At 39.6% G+C, this 18,454-nt stretch overlaps 1 protein-coding gene across 1 annotated transcript in view; it reads right to left on the minus strand.

Annotated features, from left to right (window-relative positions):
- dars1 (aspartyl-tRNA synthetase 1) overlaps positions 1-18,454 on the minus strand; it is a 51,763-nt gene that overhangs the window by 13,121 nt on the left and 20,188 nt on the right. Inside the window, exons 7-10 of the mRNA XM_012854555.3 lie at positions 12,439-12,541; positions 11,756-11,836; positions 6,900-6,959; positions 2,428-2,539 (exon numbers count right to left, since the gene is read on the minus strand). Of these exons, the coding sequence (XP_012710009.2) occupies positions 2,428-2,539; positions 6,900-6,959; positions 11,756-11,836; positions 12,439-12,541 (356 nt within the window). The remainder of the gene's footprint in view (positions 1-2,427; positions 2,540-6,899; positions 6,960-11,755; positions 11,837-12,438; positions 12,542-18,454) is intronic.

Below are 18,454 nucleotides of genomic sequence, written 5' to 3' on the forward strand. Positions count from 1 at the left end.
TGGGCTCTGCATCCAGGTTTAAAAACCATCAGGATATGATAACTGATTTAAAAAAAAAAACGTAGATTACACTTTCATGACTACTAAGGAAATGCTGATAATCTATGTGTCAGTGGTTTATAATAACGATAACAGAGTTTGGATTCTGCTTGAAATGGTTCAATGTAGGGGGAAAAAAAACAATAAAAAAAAAAAGGGTTGGTTGAATCCAAACATAAAATTAGTCACCAAAAATATAAATATATTGTGGCTTGACTGAGGGGATTCCCACATTTCTGTGAGAGGAAGACTTTGCATGCAGACATAATTTCTTGTTCAGGCACAAGGACAGAAATCGAAAGAAAAAGCAGCGAAAATAAAGAACTTTCCAGCTCACTCTATGCCACCTAACATGTTTTAATTAAATATTCAACGGTTTTTGAATAAGCCGTCAACATATAGTACAAAATTATTTTTAACCTTCACCACAGTTGTTTTTTTAAAAAAACACCACATTTCAGGGTTACATAACAACCAGCCAAGCAAAACCCATCTGCAGCTCTCTGATCGACTCAAAACGTCATAAAGGGCACAGGCTGTTGTCCTCGTGTCGTAGAAAAAGAAATGAAAGGGTGGGCGGGGGTGGTGGGATCGCACACAGCACAAGCTGTACAATGCGTGCGTATGATGGGTGTAGCCTGGCAGGAAGATGCGGTTTTTGCAGAAAGCACACCATGTTGTTTGACAGGTGCCGCCAAAAAACACACATACAGAAAAAAAAGAAGAAGAAAAAAAAAAAAAGGCGGCAGTTTTAAAATTAAATGGAGAGACAACCATTGGCTACCATGGAGAAAAAGAGGAAGTTAGAGAAAAGCTGTTAATTTCTGAATTTGAAAAAGCACGTGAGAATCTAGGGATGGAGCACAGAGACGCTGCCCTGTTTTGTAACACGAGTTGTTTTCGTCTTTCTTTTACGCAACATCGTTTCTGCTGCTGCTGTCTCAGGATTTAACAGCCTTAACTCAAGATGAATATTTCTATTAGAATGTAGGAGCTGTTTAAAAAAAACACCAGCAGGAGAAGAAACACAATTCGAAGGAAAAGCTCAACAAATGTTTTTTTTTTTCCACTTTATATTCTCTCCTGAAGGCAAGGATGTTTTTATTAAACTAATACGTGGGTGTGTGAACAAAAATATCAAAGCAGAGGATCTGATGCGTTAAAAATAACATTTTGAACAGACTGATAGGCTATTCTAACCACTAAATACATACTAATCAAAATGATCCATCCCAGTCCCTGCCTTAAGTTTTAAGGTTCTTGTCCTGCTGGTAGATGAACCTTTGCCTCTGGCAGGCTTCCCTCGTATTTAGATCCAGCCAGCCAGTCATTTTAGATCAGCCTCCCTGTCCCTGATGAGGAAAAGCATCTTCACAGCCTGATGATGCCACCACCATGGTTCACTGGGGGGGGGATCATGTGCTCAACATGACATTGAATTGGTCGTTTTTTGCCTGACGCAGCATTTTAAAAGTGGGTCCACATCTGGTCAGAGCATCTTCTTCTACGAGTTTGCTTTATCCTTTTGGCTTTTTACAGAAGAGGCTTAGCTCTCAATGCTGAGAGCAAAGCAGGAGACATTTCTGTTTTAACTGAACCCTTGTAACAGAAATTAGCTATTAGAAAAGAAACAGTAGAGAAAGAGAACAAGGAAATATAAGATTCTACTTCCTGCAATAACAAAGGCCAGATTTGAGCAGATTCTCACATTTAAAATGTGAATCTCTGTGTTTCCTCTAGAGTTACCATGACTTAATACTCTTTCCATTTTCAGATGATGGATTGAACAACGTTTCACTGCCTTAAACTTCCCTACAACTTGATCCTCGACCCGTGTTCTGTTCCTCGGTGTTCCCAGGTGTAGCTTTTTTTTTTTTTACGTAGCTGCTGTAGTTTCCATAAACATTTAAGCAGTTTTTAGCTCTGGTTCAATATTTCTACAAAAACAGTCTCTTTTTTACAGCAGGAAAAGCCGGCAGGGGAGGAAACAATTGAAGGAAAAGCTCAAACACCTCGGCTCTGAATATAGTTGGTTTTTCATTTTTACTCTGTTGTGGAGCAAAGTGTCCAGAAAGCAGAGGGGATGATGCTTTCAAGTTTTGAACCCTGCACGATCTAAATTTTGGCAACACCTCATGCACTTTCATGTTTGCGTGACTGTTTTGATTTTATGACTCCAAAACCATTTGGGATTTTCTAATAAACGTCATGTTTGGTCTGTGATTTGAATTTGTAGTCTTGAAAAGGAAGCATGCTTTACAACCGTCACAGCATGACTCACAGAGCACCTGTGGGTGGCAGACTGGAAACAAGGGTGCCTCCACTGAGATACCGTTAAAAAAAATGATCAGTTTCCTAACTAAGGGGAGACAGGGAAACCGTTTTTACCCGATATTATTTTGGGGGTCTGGATCTCCACAAAGCCCTTGTTGGTGAGGGTGTCTCTGAAGAGCTGGCAGACTCCTGACTGCAGGCGGAAGATGGCCTGGCTGGTGGTCGTCTTTGGGAGGAAACACACACACAGAGGCACGCATAAAACATCGAACCACAAGCAGAGCAGCATTACCACACACGGAGTGATTCATTGGACTCATTACCCAATCATAACAGATGTGCAAAAACAAGATTGCCAGTTTTTCTTCGCCTTGCACCTCCTGTCTGCACATGGGTTGAAACATTTATTTGCTGGCAAGGGCGAGACCTTCATCAGAGCCCGACAGGAGCTCCGGCAACCCAAAACCTATCATTATCAGAAAAATGCTGACAGCAAGGCAGGGCAGATTACTGTTAAAAAAAATTAACCCCCAAAACCAAAATGTGCAACAGTTGAGTGAGAGAGCAGACAGAAACGTAAGAGCGCACTCCCTAAAACCCTTTGACTCATCTCAGGTCTCCAGTTTACTGGCCCAGGACTACAGTTATTACATATCATAAAGACGGAGACCGTTGCTGCCCAGTTTCATCCCTGCTGGGGGCCCCGATTTGAATAGACTTTATGACTACATTTTGACAAGAAGGGGGAAAAGTGATAGCGTGCGAATATTGGCCAAGACGTAACTCTGCAGATAACGCTTCAGGGACGTGTGACTGAAATCTGAAGCAGCAGCGAGAACAATTGGTAAAAAGAAGAAGCGAAAACGTTATTAAACTTTCCAGAGACTTTTACAAAACCCTTTTGCAAAGCTGCAAACCAGAACGCCTCTGACTCATTTCTCCTATGCGTCACGTTTTGGGTTGAGCCCTTCTTTTAGGCTGGGAAAAAATCAGCAAAAAGCCAGTCTGAGCGAGGCCGCGCTTAAAACCTTCGAAAGCGCTTTCCTGTTTACAGCAAGTCTGCAACAAGTAGGTGTGACGGGAGATAAGTAAGCAGGAGATGGTCTTCTGGTAGCTCCTCTGATGCTGCGGTTACTTTTACAATGCACATGAACACGACTTACAACTCGAAGGCATCCTCCACCGCTTAGAAACCCAGATGCGGTGATCAGATACCACAGACAGGTTTCTACGTCCAAAATGGAAATGTATGGTTAAGTGAGGTTTCAATCTGAAATTGGAGGCAGCGCCTCAAGTCAGGCAGGAAATACAATTAATCTTCTGGGAATTTTTATCCTCACTTTAAAAAACAAATAAGCTGCAACAATTGTTGAAATCTTGTGAATTATGGCTGAAGTTAATCCGACAGTGTTCTTCTGCTTTGAGCTACTTTTGAAGATGTGAAATATCTGAGAGGAATTGTAAAACCAGCTCCAGAAAGTTGCAGAACACCCAACTATGAAATGAAGTGCACATGACCAGATCCTCTGACTTTAAAGAGTGAAATCTGAAGAGGTGAGACGTGGCATAGAATATATTGCAAATTCACCATCTCTGCAAAAATCTTTGTATAAAACAGAAATATCCTAAAGAGACACTTAGACTGCGATACATATTAGCTGATTATACAAGTAGCATGCATTCACACTCTTATTTCCAGGAACAGATTTAGCAAAGCTTGTTGTTAATACGGCAGAAAATGTTCCAAGGATGGCTTCGAGTTGTGGTAAATTAGGGCTGTACACAGATGCAAGTTTTTAAATAGAACCATGTAGTTGGCAAAGAAACTATGAAAGGATTTTTTCCCCCATATGTCTGGGTGGAATACTCTCTATAAAGGGTCAATGTTTGCAATGAACCCAAAGCATGCCCATGTGCTCATCAGTGCTGTCTAAAATGAATGTTTCCATGTCTTGAAAATAACGCTGCAACATTGAAACCAGCAATCAGCCAACACATGTTGCTCAATGGGTGATTTAAAAAAAAGAGATGCATGCACACGGCGGTAACATCAGAACGACTTTAAACTAAAAATGTCTAAACCTTTGCTTTTAATGTATGGACTGATGCTGCCTTACACCATCACCCTGATAACGGACGCCTTTACAAGTCAGTGCAGCCAATTGATGCACCGTGTTTTCTGACACCTTCTGAGCAGAACCAACGTGAACTTCTTCAGCTATTTGAGCCACAGTAGCTCGTCTCTTAGATTGTCCCCTAAATGCATCGACAAGCCGTGGCCACCCAAGAATGTGTCTCCCATCCACTCTTACTGGACCGCTTTTAAATAGATACTGACTGTAGACAGTCACCTAAGAATTCTGGGGATTTTCTGACCCAGTCATCAAGCCATCACAATTAGGTTAAGCATATTAAGTCCACATGCTTCCTAGTTTTCTTGCTCGCATTATAAACTTTAAGGACAAACGATAACTTGATGCATAATATAACCTCGCCACTAAAAGTTGCCAGCATGAAAATAAAATTAGTGCTAATCATTTCACTTGTCAGGAGTCATATTATGCCTGACTGGTGTAAGAACTTCATTCAGTAATTTAGCTGCTGATAATCTAAGTAAAGCTACATTATATTATTTATGGTGTATAAAAGCATTTTACTACCATCTAACATCAATTAAATTAGTAAAAAGGCTCACTTTGTAGAAGCGTCAACAGGTCTGCTGCTGCCAACCAATGCAGACATGGTGACTCCAACACCTCACCCAACCATCACGTTACCACCATAGAAAGCTGCTTAGCTTTCTACCCTGATGTGCAACTTTGTGTTGTAGTTTGATTATTAAAGTTTGAGTTTGCTGAACTTTTCTTTCCCAGAGCCATCCTGTACCCTCAAGCTCTCTTAGACTGTTTGTTGTGTGCACTTTACCTGCCAGTGCAGTTCGAGAAAATACCAATTCGCTACGCCTATATGGACTGTGGATGAGAGGAAAAATGGGCGAACATCAAAATATAAAAAATAAAAAAAACATACAGAGTCTCCACTCTATATCTAATTTAAATTCAGTCGTATTTCAGTGAAAAAGTGTAAGTTTTAAAAGTGTTGCTGCTGCCTTTACTGCATTGTTCCAAAGATAATGTAGTTTCAGCTCCCATCAGGGCTAATGCGCAATCTTATACACCCATAACTTCTGATTTTACACAGCGGTTATGATCTGAAACAAAATAAAATCTTTCCAAACTCCCAAGAAATCATAAAATAACAGATGGTTGATGAATAAACTTAACATGACATGTCCACAAAGAGCATTACATACTTGTATATCTTTATCATTTAAAACAGGTTAATAATGCACATTCCTAGGAGGTTGTGTTTGCTTCTACTTGTACCTTGGAGCTTAAATGCTGTAAAACATTCAAACTCTAAAATGGTACTTTGTCTAGAGGGTTTACTTCACTCCATCTCCACCGACAGCTGAAAGCCAGAGTTTGAAATCTAAAATCATTACATTGAATCTAAACAGAAACTATTAATGGTAGAAGAGTTAAAACTGAGAAAACTGAAACATAATGATGGAAATATTTAGCATCTTCTCACCTTGAGTCCCCACCGTGAAAGTTCAGGGTAATATTGAACGACGTACCTTCCTACCAGAGCCATTTTTCTGGGGTACATTTCTAACATGGTCAGGTTTAACGCTGGTGGATGCAGTGGAAACAGAAAGGAGGTGAAAATTGCCTAAAACAACAACTCTGGTTCCTATAATAGAAATGTGCCTAAAGTAAATTTTAACCTCAATCAAAACAAGTAGTTAAATGTGAAGAACTTACAGCTCTATTTTCATCTCTTTCACACCGACTAACTATAAACAGTTTACAGGTCAGAGCTTTATTGCACAAACTAGATTAACACAAGTGAACCTTCCTCTGCTTTTAGTGTGTGAAGCACCTGATGTTAACGCATCACATGAGAGAAGTTTCATAGGAACTAAACTATTCTTAGAGGAGCTTTATTGGTCCCTCAACGAGTGTTTGTCAAGCAGAGTGGGAACCACTTTATAGCTTCACTGGGCTCTTAAGTGTGCAAGTGATGACAGACCCTCGTCTGTGAGCTTCGAGTGTTGCTGAAAGCAGGTGTTGTTGTGAGGCTTTAGCGCGGCTGGCTTCCTGCCAACCATATCATCCTTCCATATCAAAACAATGACGGTCGCTGGCTGTGCGGCTCTTGCCGCTCACATAGATTTAGCATGTCTCCCACACGTCGCAGCAGCACGCTAAATCACAGACGAACGTTTTCACTTTTGAGGCGCAGTGGTTTCCTCTGTCTTTTTGATTTTATTAGGTAGTTTGCTTGTGTTTGATATAAAGTAACGCGCTTCGCCGCTACGGTTGTCTCAGATTAACGGCGGTTTCTACGTTTCGACGATGGAATGTAAAAAAAAAGATAGGTTTTGAATCAAATCATTTGAATATTTTACTATAAACGAAACAGCGTGCAACCTTCCCGTAAGAATGTAAACTATGAGCTTTCATTTTCCTCCACCTTGAGTCGCTCTTAAGATCAGATCCACATCTCTGGTAGCGTCTTACCCGGAGATCAATCACCCTGTTGTCCAGCCTGGTGTCCTGGTTAACAGTGGCTCTTCCTTCCTGAGGGAAAAAAAAACATTACAGCATCATGACCAAACATCCAGGCTATGAAATATTCAACAGAGCTGAACTGCTCTGCTTCTGTTCCTTACACAGGGGTTGTTTGTATCCACTGAGGTGTAAATATTTTACAGGCTTTTTACATTTCACAAAGATGGAAACATTAGGAGTGTTACATATCTAGTGATGCTTTAGGGCTTAAAACGGCATTTTCAGTTAAGAAAAGTTACTTTAGTTCAGTAATTCAGCTCAAAAAGTGAAACTCAAATATTCCTTACAGGACGTGATACATTTCAAGCATGAATTTCTGCTAATATTGATGATTGAGCCTGGAAGCTAATGAAACCCAAAATTCAGTTTCTCTGAACATGTCAATGTTACATAATCTTTAATAAAAGTAAAACAGAAATGTTATGGCCTACATAATAATGGGTAACACAGTTGATTTGAAAGTTGTCAGGCAGACTCAACACTCAATAGGACACCTAAGGTCTTTTTTAAAGGAGCTAACTTTTCAGTGTTAAACACAGGCTCGTCAGTGGAAGTCGAGAGGAAGGACAAAGTTCACAAAAACCTTTTAATACGCTAACCAACCAAATAAAGAGAATAAACAGTTAAAATATATCCCTGTGTAATACATCAAATGAGATTCATTTTGAACTATTTTTAATTTACTGAGAAACATACACTGGCAGCTAGAAAACAGAAACACCCCAGGTAAAAAAAAAAAAAACCATTAGAACATCCTATGAAATTCTTTTCTTTTTTTTCCTTTTTTTTTGTACATATTGGTAACAATTTTAACAATGCTGAAAAGCCATCCTCTAAAAAAATAAAGTAAAACTTTCTACAAATGTAATTAAAAAAATTCAATTTAAAGTGAGAAACAAATTAGGATGCGACCCAAAATGTATTCCTACCTTAAGTTACTAGAATAAAACACACGTGTATCACGTCAGGTGCACATTAGAACATCTTAACTCTGCATTTTGACGACGGTTTTCCGTGTTTAAACCTCAGACATTTAGTTTGAGGTTCTCTTTGGTGTTAAAGTGAGGGTGAACACCATAACAAGAACAAAAGAGCTGTCTGAGACTTTCAAAAAGAAGATTGTATCAGTTTATGAGTGTGATAAGAGACTTAAGGAGGTCTTAAACAAAAATAGAAATCAGCCATTCTAACATGCGCAACATAGTCTATAAGTGGAAGTCATTCCAAACAACAACTGGCCCACAAAGTATGTCCAGTGTGAAAAAACAAAGATGCTGAGAGAATCTTCCACAAAACCTAAAATGTCATTGTCAGACCCACCTCTGGCTCTTCCTACTGTTGCTATGAAAGTGCATCAATCAGTTTAACCTCTATGAGAAGTGTCCATGGAGGAACCCTCTGCTCTCTAGGCTTAGACTCAGGTTTGCTATGAAGAACAAAAAAAGATTCTCAAATATAAGACTTGAGGATTGGCTGAGAATTCAGAAATAAAAGCACCATGGACCAAGCCAAAGCCAAGATCTTGCTCTCATTGAGATGCTGGGGGTCACTTGAAACATGCTGTTTGTGCAAGAAACCCCTCAAACATCCCACGTCTGATAGTGAGCCATGGGGAAACCTTTCTGCAGACAGTTGTCTGGTAGACTAGGCTACAAGAAGTAATTTCAGCTAAAGGGGCTAACACTCGCTGTGAGGGGATAGGGTGACCAAATCTTTTCTTCTGATTTTTAACATCTGCTGTTTTATGAGCAAAACCAGGATCCTTTTAAATAAATTACTATTTTCTAGAGGAAAATAAAACGAGATTACACATCAATGTGTGAACAACTCAAAATAAGCAACTGAATGACGTGGCGTACTAATATTTTCACATGACTCCGATAAACATACAATATGCACTTAACAGGAACCAAGGCCAGATTCAACAACAAAACAGCATTCAGCTGCAACAAAACATCTGCAGCCCAAGACAAAAGGCTACCAATTCAGAAAAGAGGGATACATTTAAAAAAAGAAATTAAATAATATAGTAAATGTTTCATCACAGGAGGAGCTGCTCCTTCCAGGGTCATGTCAGGCTCCTCTGGGACATGACTTAATGTTGCTACATCCTGCCTCAAACAGCCCCGTACGGTGGGACATAATGTTAGAAAGGCAGACAGTCAGAGCTGTTCTGGTCCGTGTCTCTGGGGACGACAGGTGCTGCTGCAAGTGTGTGACTGACATGTTGAATCCCGACAGAAAACACCTGAGATCCTGCTGCAGATGCGAATTTTAGCTTGTGGACACAAACAGCTGCGTTCACAGCAATAAGGTGACACTCTGTCTGTACACTCTGTGTACAGACAGGGACATATTTGTTGACACTTCTAGTCGAGACGTGCTAACAAGCCTTAAAATTATTAAGGTCATTTCAACCTCCATTGCAGTGGTACAATCGCACATTTAAAAACAAATCCTACCCTTAAATATTATTCATATATTTTCATGGTGGTAAATAAATGTTTTACCATAAACATAAGGGGCACTATTTATGATGCGCTAAAGGACCCTGGTGTCTTTCTTCACATTTTAAAGTGGATTAGTTTCACAACCAGGAACTTGTAATTAGTGAAAGACGACTTTCTGTTTCTGTGGGATAGCAACATGATCTGACAGATGACCCATTTCTCTTAGCCATTCTTCAAAATGGGAAAGACAAGAGATTGTGTCATTCACAAGTGTACTGATCAAGACTGAAAACCCGCCTGTTTAGAGTTGCTTTTGGCCCATGATAACAGCACCACTGACCAACATACCGGATTTTTCAGACCATAAGGCGCACAGTGAATTAATGCTTCTATGTGTGTCTTTGTCAACATATAAAGGCACATTAAATATTCTTCCCAAGTTTGTAATATCACCTCGCTCATTCTCATCCACAGCTTTCTATCAGTCTGTCGGGAGGACAGAGTAGTTGGACTACACTGCCCTGTTTCTAACATAAGGCCAAAATAAATGTCACTTTTATGTTGAATTAACTTACCAGGTTTATTGTTGAGCAGTTTATAGTGTGACACCTGGTATGCGGTCGTAAAAAGTTGAGCTCTGCACATACCTGTATGTGTGGAGTCCGTGCAGAGTCCGCCTCGAGCACGCACGGACCTCCACGGAGTGAACTACACCGCAGTATGTGGGATCTTTACATGAATACACTTCTAGTTTAGACATTACAGTCAGGCAGTCTTGTGGACAGCTCAGGGGTCTAATCAGGTAATGACAAAGTGTACCGTAATGCTCAGAATATCATTTGAGCGGAGCGGCTTCGTTGCTTACCAAAGTTGTACTTACATATTCTAACACATGCTTGAGCGCATTGTGCCACATAAAATCAGTCAGTAAGCACAACGGTAATCATAGGCGCACCATCAATTTTTCAGAAAATGTAAGGATTTTAAGTGTGCCTTTTAGTCTGAAAAATACGGTATGTGTGCTATCTGAGTCTGTGTCTCATCAAAATTTCATTATGGTTACATAATCACAATAAAGACTCTTAATTCTTGATTTCTCAATGCAGATCTACAGTCACAGCAAGAAGATAAAAACGACAGCCACTGGGGCCAAAAAAGGCTGGCAGATGACTCAAAAGAGCTTGCCAACACGCACAGTGAGGAGCCTCCAAAACAACAATTAGATGAGAGAACACATGCGATGACCCAGGTCGCACAGGAAAGCTTGTGCACACAGGAATGGTCAAAGAACCCATTTTCTATACACTCCAACCTTGTGAAATGCTATAGGAAAAGATCAAGCACTGTTTTCTTTGTCAAATGAGGTTCTACAAATTATTAACAGCACGGCTGCCAAGAATTGGGCCACAGGTTGTTTCTGCTACAAACGTGACTGATCAGTTAAGGAAATAAAGGTCTGATTTAATTTAGGGCATTTTACTCAACCTTGCTAGCCAGATTTTATTCTGAAATGTCATGCCTGATCACAAACTTTTCCAGACGTCAATTGGCCTTTTTTCCCCCGACATCAGCTTTGATAAGATGCAGCTTTCTATAAAATCACCCTAACAGTTAAATTGCTGCTTTAGCTCCGCACAACAACAACAACAACTTCAAGATTTAACAACCACTAATTACACGTTAGCGGCAGCTTAAGAAAGGAATGACTTTTTACTTCAAGTATTTAGCATCACAATTTGACTTTTTCCATCACGATCCAGAGAAATCCCAAAACACTGACAGCTGGTGATGATAAAAAAAAAAAAAACAATCTGTATTGACAGGAGCGAGTCAAACAGGTAATTAAATTTAATTACATGATATTTACGCCAGACAAAAAAAAAAATCACTTTCTTCCTATTAACACAACTTGATTTTTTTTTTTACTGTATTTCTTTTCAGGTCATGATCATGATCACCAGGCTAACGATGAACCTAACGACTCTCCATTGTGAGGTTGATCAGTTCCAGGTGAATCTATGTGTGAATCTCAACTCTTAACGAGGCCTGCAGGTCTATAAAGCTGGGAACTCCACACTACTCCAGCCATTTTGAACTGAATAAGCTTCCTGGATGGGAAGCAAAAGGTCTTCAGCTTCAGAATAGAAGTCCAGTTGTTTTGTTTTCTAACCTTTTTTGTGGATTACGACCAGAGATTTCAATGTAAGGAAAATGGTGTGGGATTTTCTAACATTTTCACAAATAAAATCTGAAAAGTGGGGGCTGGATTTGTAATCCACCTCACTAAGTGTAACAATCTCTACCAGCTTTGCACATCTAGAGATGAAATTTTGACCCATTGTTGTTTGCAATTACCTCCTCCCCCTCTCCATCCGGCCTGACGGCGTCCTCCAGCTGCAGGGGGAGACGAGGCTCTGCCTGGCTGATGACAAAAATCTGAGGGGGGAAAAAAAAAAAAAAAAAAGCTCAATGCAATAAAAGGTGAAACACAAAGCTACAATGTTTATATTAAGCATTCAGAAAATGGAAAGTACCTGACCTCCAGACCCAGAATTTTTTTTTTTTTTAAAGTGAAACCGTTTAAGACGTTGCACACCCTTCTGTTTATGTGAAAATCTTTCTTCAGCTGACAAACCTGCATGTTTGTGGTTTTCACATATTCTTTGTCTGACATTTCCTTTATAAAAATGTAGAGCCTGAACATATTGATAGTTTTAGAGTTGTATTTTTTCATCACACCTCTTAGCGCAGGGGTTAACCGCCCCCCCCCCCCCAGACGATCCCACACTTCTTGAACAACAACTTTCAACATAGAGGTGAATATTAAGTGCACTGTTTTGAAGATGTTCCTATACTCAAAGGGCAGTTATGGGCTTCCTGTGAGGGGAGCTGTGTGCCTGCCGGAACAAAATGAACCATAAATGCTTAAGAGTCTGGATGCTTTTATGCTGCCTGGCAGGAAAAAGTACAACTTTGTGTTTTTATTTGGATGTGAAGGGGAACAAAGGTGCATGAGAAGGCAGTGCAGGTGAGCTAACCCTCTCGATGTGGAGCTCCACGTCCTGCTGAGAACAGCTCTCGATCTTCTGCTCCACTTTCCTCACCATGGCCTCGACGTCCACGATGCTCTCCTTTGTGATGCTGCACGGCGAAAGCAAAAAAAAGAAATGCACTTAAAAAACAAACTTGTCCGCTTCCGTCAAAGCCATATTTCTGTTGAACTCTGACCTGTGCCTGTAGACACGAAAGAAGGAGAGATTGTGGAATATGGGTGAGTGACTTTTGACTTGATGGTGTGATTTAAAAAAAAAATAAAAAATTCTTCAATCGCCCTAAAAATACAACTGCTGCTGTGACATTTGCTGAAACGTAAAGAGATATTTCAGATGCCACATGCACTTGTGGTTTTCAAAACAGAAACCGCTGTCCTTTTTTCACCCTGCTGAAATCAACAAGCTGCAACAACATGTACAATTTCCACACATGCTCTTTTAAGAAAAAACTACAGAATTTTGAGGGTTTTTTTGGGGGGAAAACTTTTACCATATCTCAAATTCAGAAAATTCTGGGGAAACTATCCAAGCATATTATTTGAAAGGCTGAGTGGAAGGACAACCTGCTGTAGTGAAAGGTACACTAACAACAGAATATTGTGAACCAAAGTCCTTTCAATAGCTTTACAAGGTGTGGACTGCAGCACGACTATCACGTTCCTTGTTTTAAGCCACTTCTGAATTCAGCAATTTGCTTAGATGTCACCACATCTAAGAGTCTTACCTGGGCTAAGGAGGGGAGGGATGGACTTTGCTTAATTTGTTGGTCAAATATGGCATTTAATGTGAAAATCAATGTCACAGACTGAAATAAGAGGTTTGAGGTCCGGTGTGAAGTTTCCAGCGAACAAGGATTTAGGGAGCCATGTCATCTGCTGGGTTTGATCCACTGAGTCTACCTGGAAAATCTGGTTCATTTTAGGCTTCCTTCTGCTGACAAGCTTTATGGAGATGCTGTTTTCATTTTACAGCAGGACTTCCTACCTCCATCAAATCACCATTGTATCACTGCTAGATTGGCCAATAAAGCAGCCTGCAGAGAATCTACGGACTACTGTTGGGAGGAAGATGAGAGACAGCTGAACTAACAATGCAGATGAGCTGAAGGTGAAACCTGAGCTTTCCTTATCACCACTGTGCCAATCCACACTAATAATATATCTACTGTGAAGCAGTCCTGAGTGACACTGAATGCATATAATGTATAATACATGGACATGCATTTCATGTCTAATCTTTTTTTACTATTCTAATTTTCTTCGATAAAATATTTGGGGGTTTCTTTGGCTGTGAACCATAATCATCCAAATCAGTAAAACAGAAAGCTTGAAAAATCTGTTATCTGTGATTTATGTTTCATGAAACTATATAAAGTAGGACAAGTACGATTTTGCCAAAAATCAAAATTGCGAATATATTTCAGCCATGATTGAGATTGGGATTTAATTAGATTTTTCTCTGCATTAACCATAAGCAAGAAAAATGGCCTGTAGATCAAAAGGTTTGTAAACAAGGACTCTTTAAAACAAGAAATTTAACTGTTGTTGAGTTGGTCATCAAGCCTTGTTGAACATATAGTGCTACCAACAAACAAGTCTCTGTATTAAGAAGTTTGACCGGTACTTAATGCTATGGTAAGATTCCTGAAAGTTTCTGGTAAAAAGTATGATTATATTAACTCTAAAACAAATAAAAAAATGTGATTATCTCACTCCTGCAACCCTCTTCCATTCCATGTGGAGGCAAACCCACTTTAAACATATTAATGACACCTAAAGGACACGTCTGATCCATTATTTGTTACATAGCCAAAAATTGCAGACCTCTTTGAATTGGATTTTTTTTTTTTTTAAATTGCGATTATATTGCAAATATCATTAATTGTCCATAAAGTTAGCTTTTCAAATTGAATCACCAAACTACAATAACTTTTTGATGATATTCTGATTTATTGAGATGCATCTACTGATTAACTTAAAGAAAGAAGAAACAAACTAAATTAAACTAATACATGAAAAATCTACACTATTTAAGATGAACAGGTCTAATGATACAAACTACTAACTAAAGTGCTGATTTAAACGGCAAATTAACATACAAATAAAAACAAAGATAGTTCGTCACTGTCTCAGAAGCTGAAAGGAAGAGATCATGTTGTCCAATTCTTATTCAAAAATCTAAGTTTAAGAAAAGGGTGTTTTAAGTCTTCAGAAACCGTGGTAGAATCACCCAATTCCTGCACCAGACAACAGCGACATTTGGAAGAGCTGAGAATAATAACCAACAAGGTCATATACTCTCCATGTTGTTTGAATGTCAGGCATTATATTATGCGCCTGACCATCAAACTACCTAGTAATAAAACCACCACTAGATGATTCTAAGAACAAAGGCAGAGTTTTTCCATTTGTAAAATTACATAAAAATGTCTTGGTTTTATAGCTTTTAGTGAATCCCAAAGGTTTGTATAAAATCAAACAAAAGCATAAGGACTTGATATTGCATCACATTTCAGGCTATAGAAAGTAACCCACTCTACAACAAAACCACTTGTGTTCGGTTTCCTTTTGTGATAATGCCTCCGTCACACTTTAGGGGAAAGTTAACATGCGGAAGGGCTGTTATTTAATTTTTTTTGTCTTAGTTGGTTTCAGAAACAATGACCTGCCTCTAAATTCAAGCTGGTGGAAACTCAGTGTACCGTGTTAAAAAGAGAAACACCCCCCTGCTTTCCAAACAGCGCCTGGCCAGATGGGAGACCTGCTGCAATCCGTCACTCCTCCTCATTAAAAAGCAGTAATAAGGGACTGAAGACTGGGGCACTGCTGTCCCCTCAGCCCCACGACAGCTGCCGCCATAGTCCTTCCCGTCCAGGAGATCAGTAAAATAAATAAATCCACTACATTAATGACCGTCTCAGCTTGCCACCAAAGACGCTGAGGATACGCGGCGAGAAACTGACTGGGGTTTGACATCGTTGCATGGAGATGAGACAAGAGAGGAGAGCGGGGATGGACTTGAGTAAATGACCCAAGAAAACACAAGATGGTGATGTCCAACATGCTGCTCAAAATGACATGTGTCAAATACTTCAAGGGTTGGCTCCAACGTTTATGAAAATAAATGATATTTGAATGAATAAATGAAATTTCAATTTCAATTAAATAAATTTCAATTTCAAAATTTCAGATATTCAACTACTCTAAGTCTAATGCAATGGTTCTAAACTAGAAAAAAAAAAGAGGAGGACTGCTCCCTCCAAGTCTGCAATTAGGCTCAATTATCTTTTGTGTCTTTTGTTCAGACAAACTGGGGCCTTGTGTGTGGAAATGTGAGCGCTGATCTGTTAACATTATGGTAGAAAAAAAACCTAAAAGTGAAGCTCTTGATTTCCCGCTCCGTCTCATTTCCGAACCTCTTACCTATGGTCAGGAGATACTGAGCAGTGATATTATTGAACAGACAGTTCAAATAAGTTCCCTTTCTAAGGAGGTTGGGCACACCTAAAGAGTTACTGCGTGGACGGAGCTTTCCGAATTGAAAAAAGTCAGCACGGTTTGGACGTTTGACCAAGGTGCTTCTTGGAAGCCTCTGTTTTAGAGGTTTCCAGGCACATCTGACAAGAAGAAATCAAATCCAGAATACACTGGATGGAATATGTATATTATTGGGTGAAGGAATTTCTTGGAGACCCCCAGAATGAGATGGAGACGTGTCAGGATTTACCTCCTGGAAGTTTCTCAAACCAAGGAGTGGACATTAACAGATGGACTAGTGGAAAGACAAACATATCGATGAATGGGTGGTTTTATGAAAAGGTCAACAGATGGATGGATGGATGTTTTCATAAATGCATGGACGGACACATGGACGGATCAATCACCGCTGTCAGGGTGTGAATGGATGAATGACTTACTGTAGTGTAAAGTGCTTCGGGGTCATCGGACTTGATAAAGCACTATACAAGTACAAGCCATTTATGAGTTTTACAAAATAGGCTAAGAACAGGCTTCATTTCACTTGTGTAACTTCAAACTAACTTAAAAAAAGTTAATTAATAAAATGTCTAATCTTATGGTAAAATAATTTCTTCTTTACAATCTTTTGAGAATTTATTTTCTTAAACATATATTCAGCATTGCAGGCTATTGTCTTCACGGAAGCCCAAGGAGTGCATTCGCAAAATAAAATCCAGATTTTCCAAAAATGTAATCTTTATAAATTGTATATTCTAATTAATTGATTAAATCGAATTATCATTCAGCCCTAGGAACAACTTATCTCCATCATCTTGTTTCAAGTGCAGTATATCTATCTTATTTTAGGGGTCAAAATACTTATTCCAACAGCAGATAATCTTGTTTACCTGCTCAAATCAAGAACAAATACATTGGCTTCACAATACCTTTCACCTTTTTGGTGGGTGGGCAGGAGGATGGATGGAATTGATGGAGCTATGCATGGTTGGATGGTTTTATTGACAGATTTATGGACGGACTGAAGATGATTTGTTTTATGGTAGCAGGACATAAAGGGATATAAGGTTTGCTCTGCAAATGTTAAATGTGATATACATAATTAAATCATTAAAATAAGGTATGAATAAACCTTACTTTGTAGTTAACATATTTTTTAGATGTGGTAAAGGAGCAAGCAGAGGAAACATATCAGTGGAGTAATTTGTAGAAACAGGAGTGATGCTTCCACTGCCTGGCAGGTGGTGTTTTCAATTTAAAAGAAGCTAAAATTGGCTGAATTGGGGACTTCACATTCAGCTCTTCAGCGCTGGCTGCAGAGTAAAGGTTCCAGAGCTTTGGGAGCTCTTAATTAAACTGTGTGTGAGAAGGGGATGTCTTGGACATGAGAAAAATGAAAGGCGACTTCCTACTATGATGCCACCTTTGCCCTCGCTACGATTATGAGGATTCCCTTTTAATCCGGGTTCCCACTCAGCTTGTCAATCATCACACCACAGTGTGTGAAACTAGATGCGGGGTAGAAACCCACCAGTTGCGTTTTGAGAAGCAGAAACGATGAATAAAAAGATGTTGTTTTGACAACCGTGTCGTCACTTTCACTTGCCCGGTTGCTAAGGAAAAAGTTTCGCAACACCGACTGTCATACCCACAAACATTGCAGAACTAGAATGAGGAACCATGACGCAAAAGACAAGAGTTGCAAACACACTAACGTCCTAAATAAATGCTTGGGAAATTACAGTGCAATAAGCTTTTAGACTTCAACGAAATCACAAGTTGACCTTTATACCATTTACTTTAACTTCTCTTTGGTACCTTATGGTTGTCTGCCTAAACCAACCCTTACTATCAAGGCCTTGCTGAAAAGTGTTAGGATGTTTGCTGTCAACTATTTACCACTAAATGTTTTATCACTTCAAATGTGTTTGAAATCTGAATAGATGGGCAAATGCTAGAGAGACCAGTGTGCTTCAGGAGAAAGAAGAGCACTATTAAGGACTCAGAAGACAATTGTTATACTTGTCTAGTCACTTCAGAGATATGTTTCTATGGCTGCACACAACAACAAAGAGAGAACCAGTTACACTGCAGTGAGCACCAACGGGTAAATAACAAGTTAAGTTGCTGAGTCACTAATACCGCATCATGGTACAGTGGAGCCCAGAGAAGGTCATCTGAAGAGGAACTGTAACACCATCAGGAGTTTGTAACTTTTGCTCTAGCTGACGTCAACGCTCCAGTCTAAAGGTTGTTTTATGCTTGACGCACGTACGTTCCGCGTGGAAACGAGACGTGCGGACACAACGTCTGCAGCATTCATGCTCTATGCGGCACTTTCTCTCAAGTAGCGCTATTCTCCTAGACTCTAGAGGGCAGCGTTGTGCTCCTACACCAAGTGTACTACACCCCACTACACGTAGAAGTAGAAAACGCAGTGATTTCCAACATTTAAACCTCTTACTTTCTTCCAAAAGGGACGAAAATTTCTGTCCAGGAATTGTTAATTTGTTGATCACAGTTTT

This window comes from Fundulus heteroclitus, chromosome 7 (genome assembly GCF_011125445.2).
Source record: "Fundulus heteroclitus isolate FHET01 chromosome 7, MU-UCD_Fhet_4.1, whole genome shotgun sequence".
In the NCBI taxonomy this organism is placed as follows: domain Eukaryota; kingdom Metazoa; phylum Chordata; class Actinopteri; order Cyprinodontiformes; family Fundulidae; genus Fundulus; species Fundulus heteroclitus.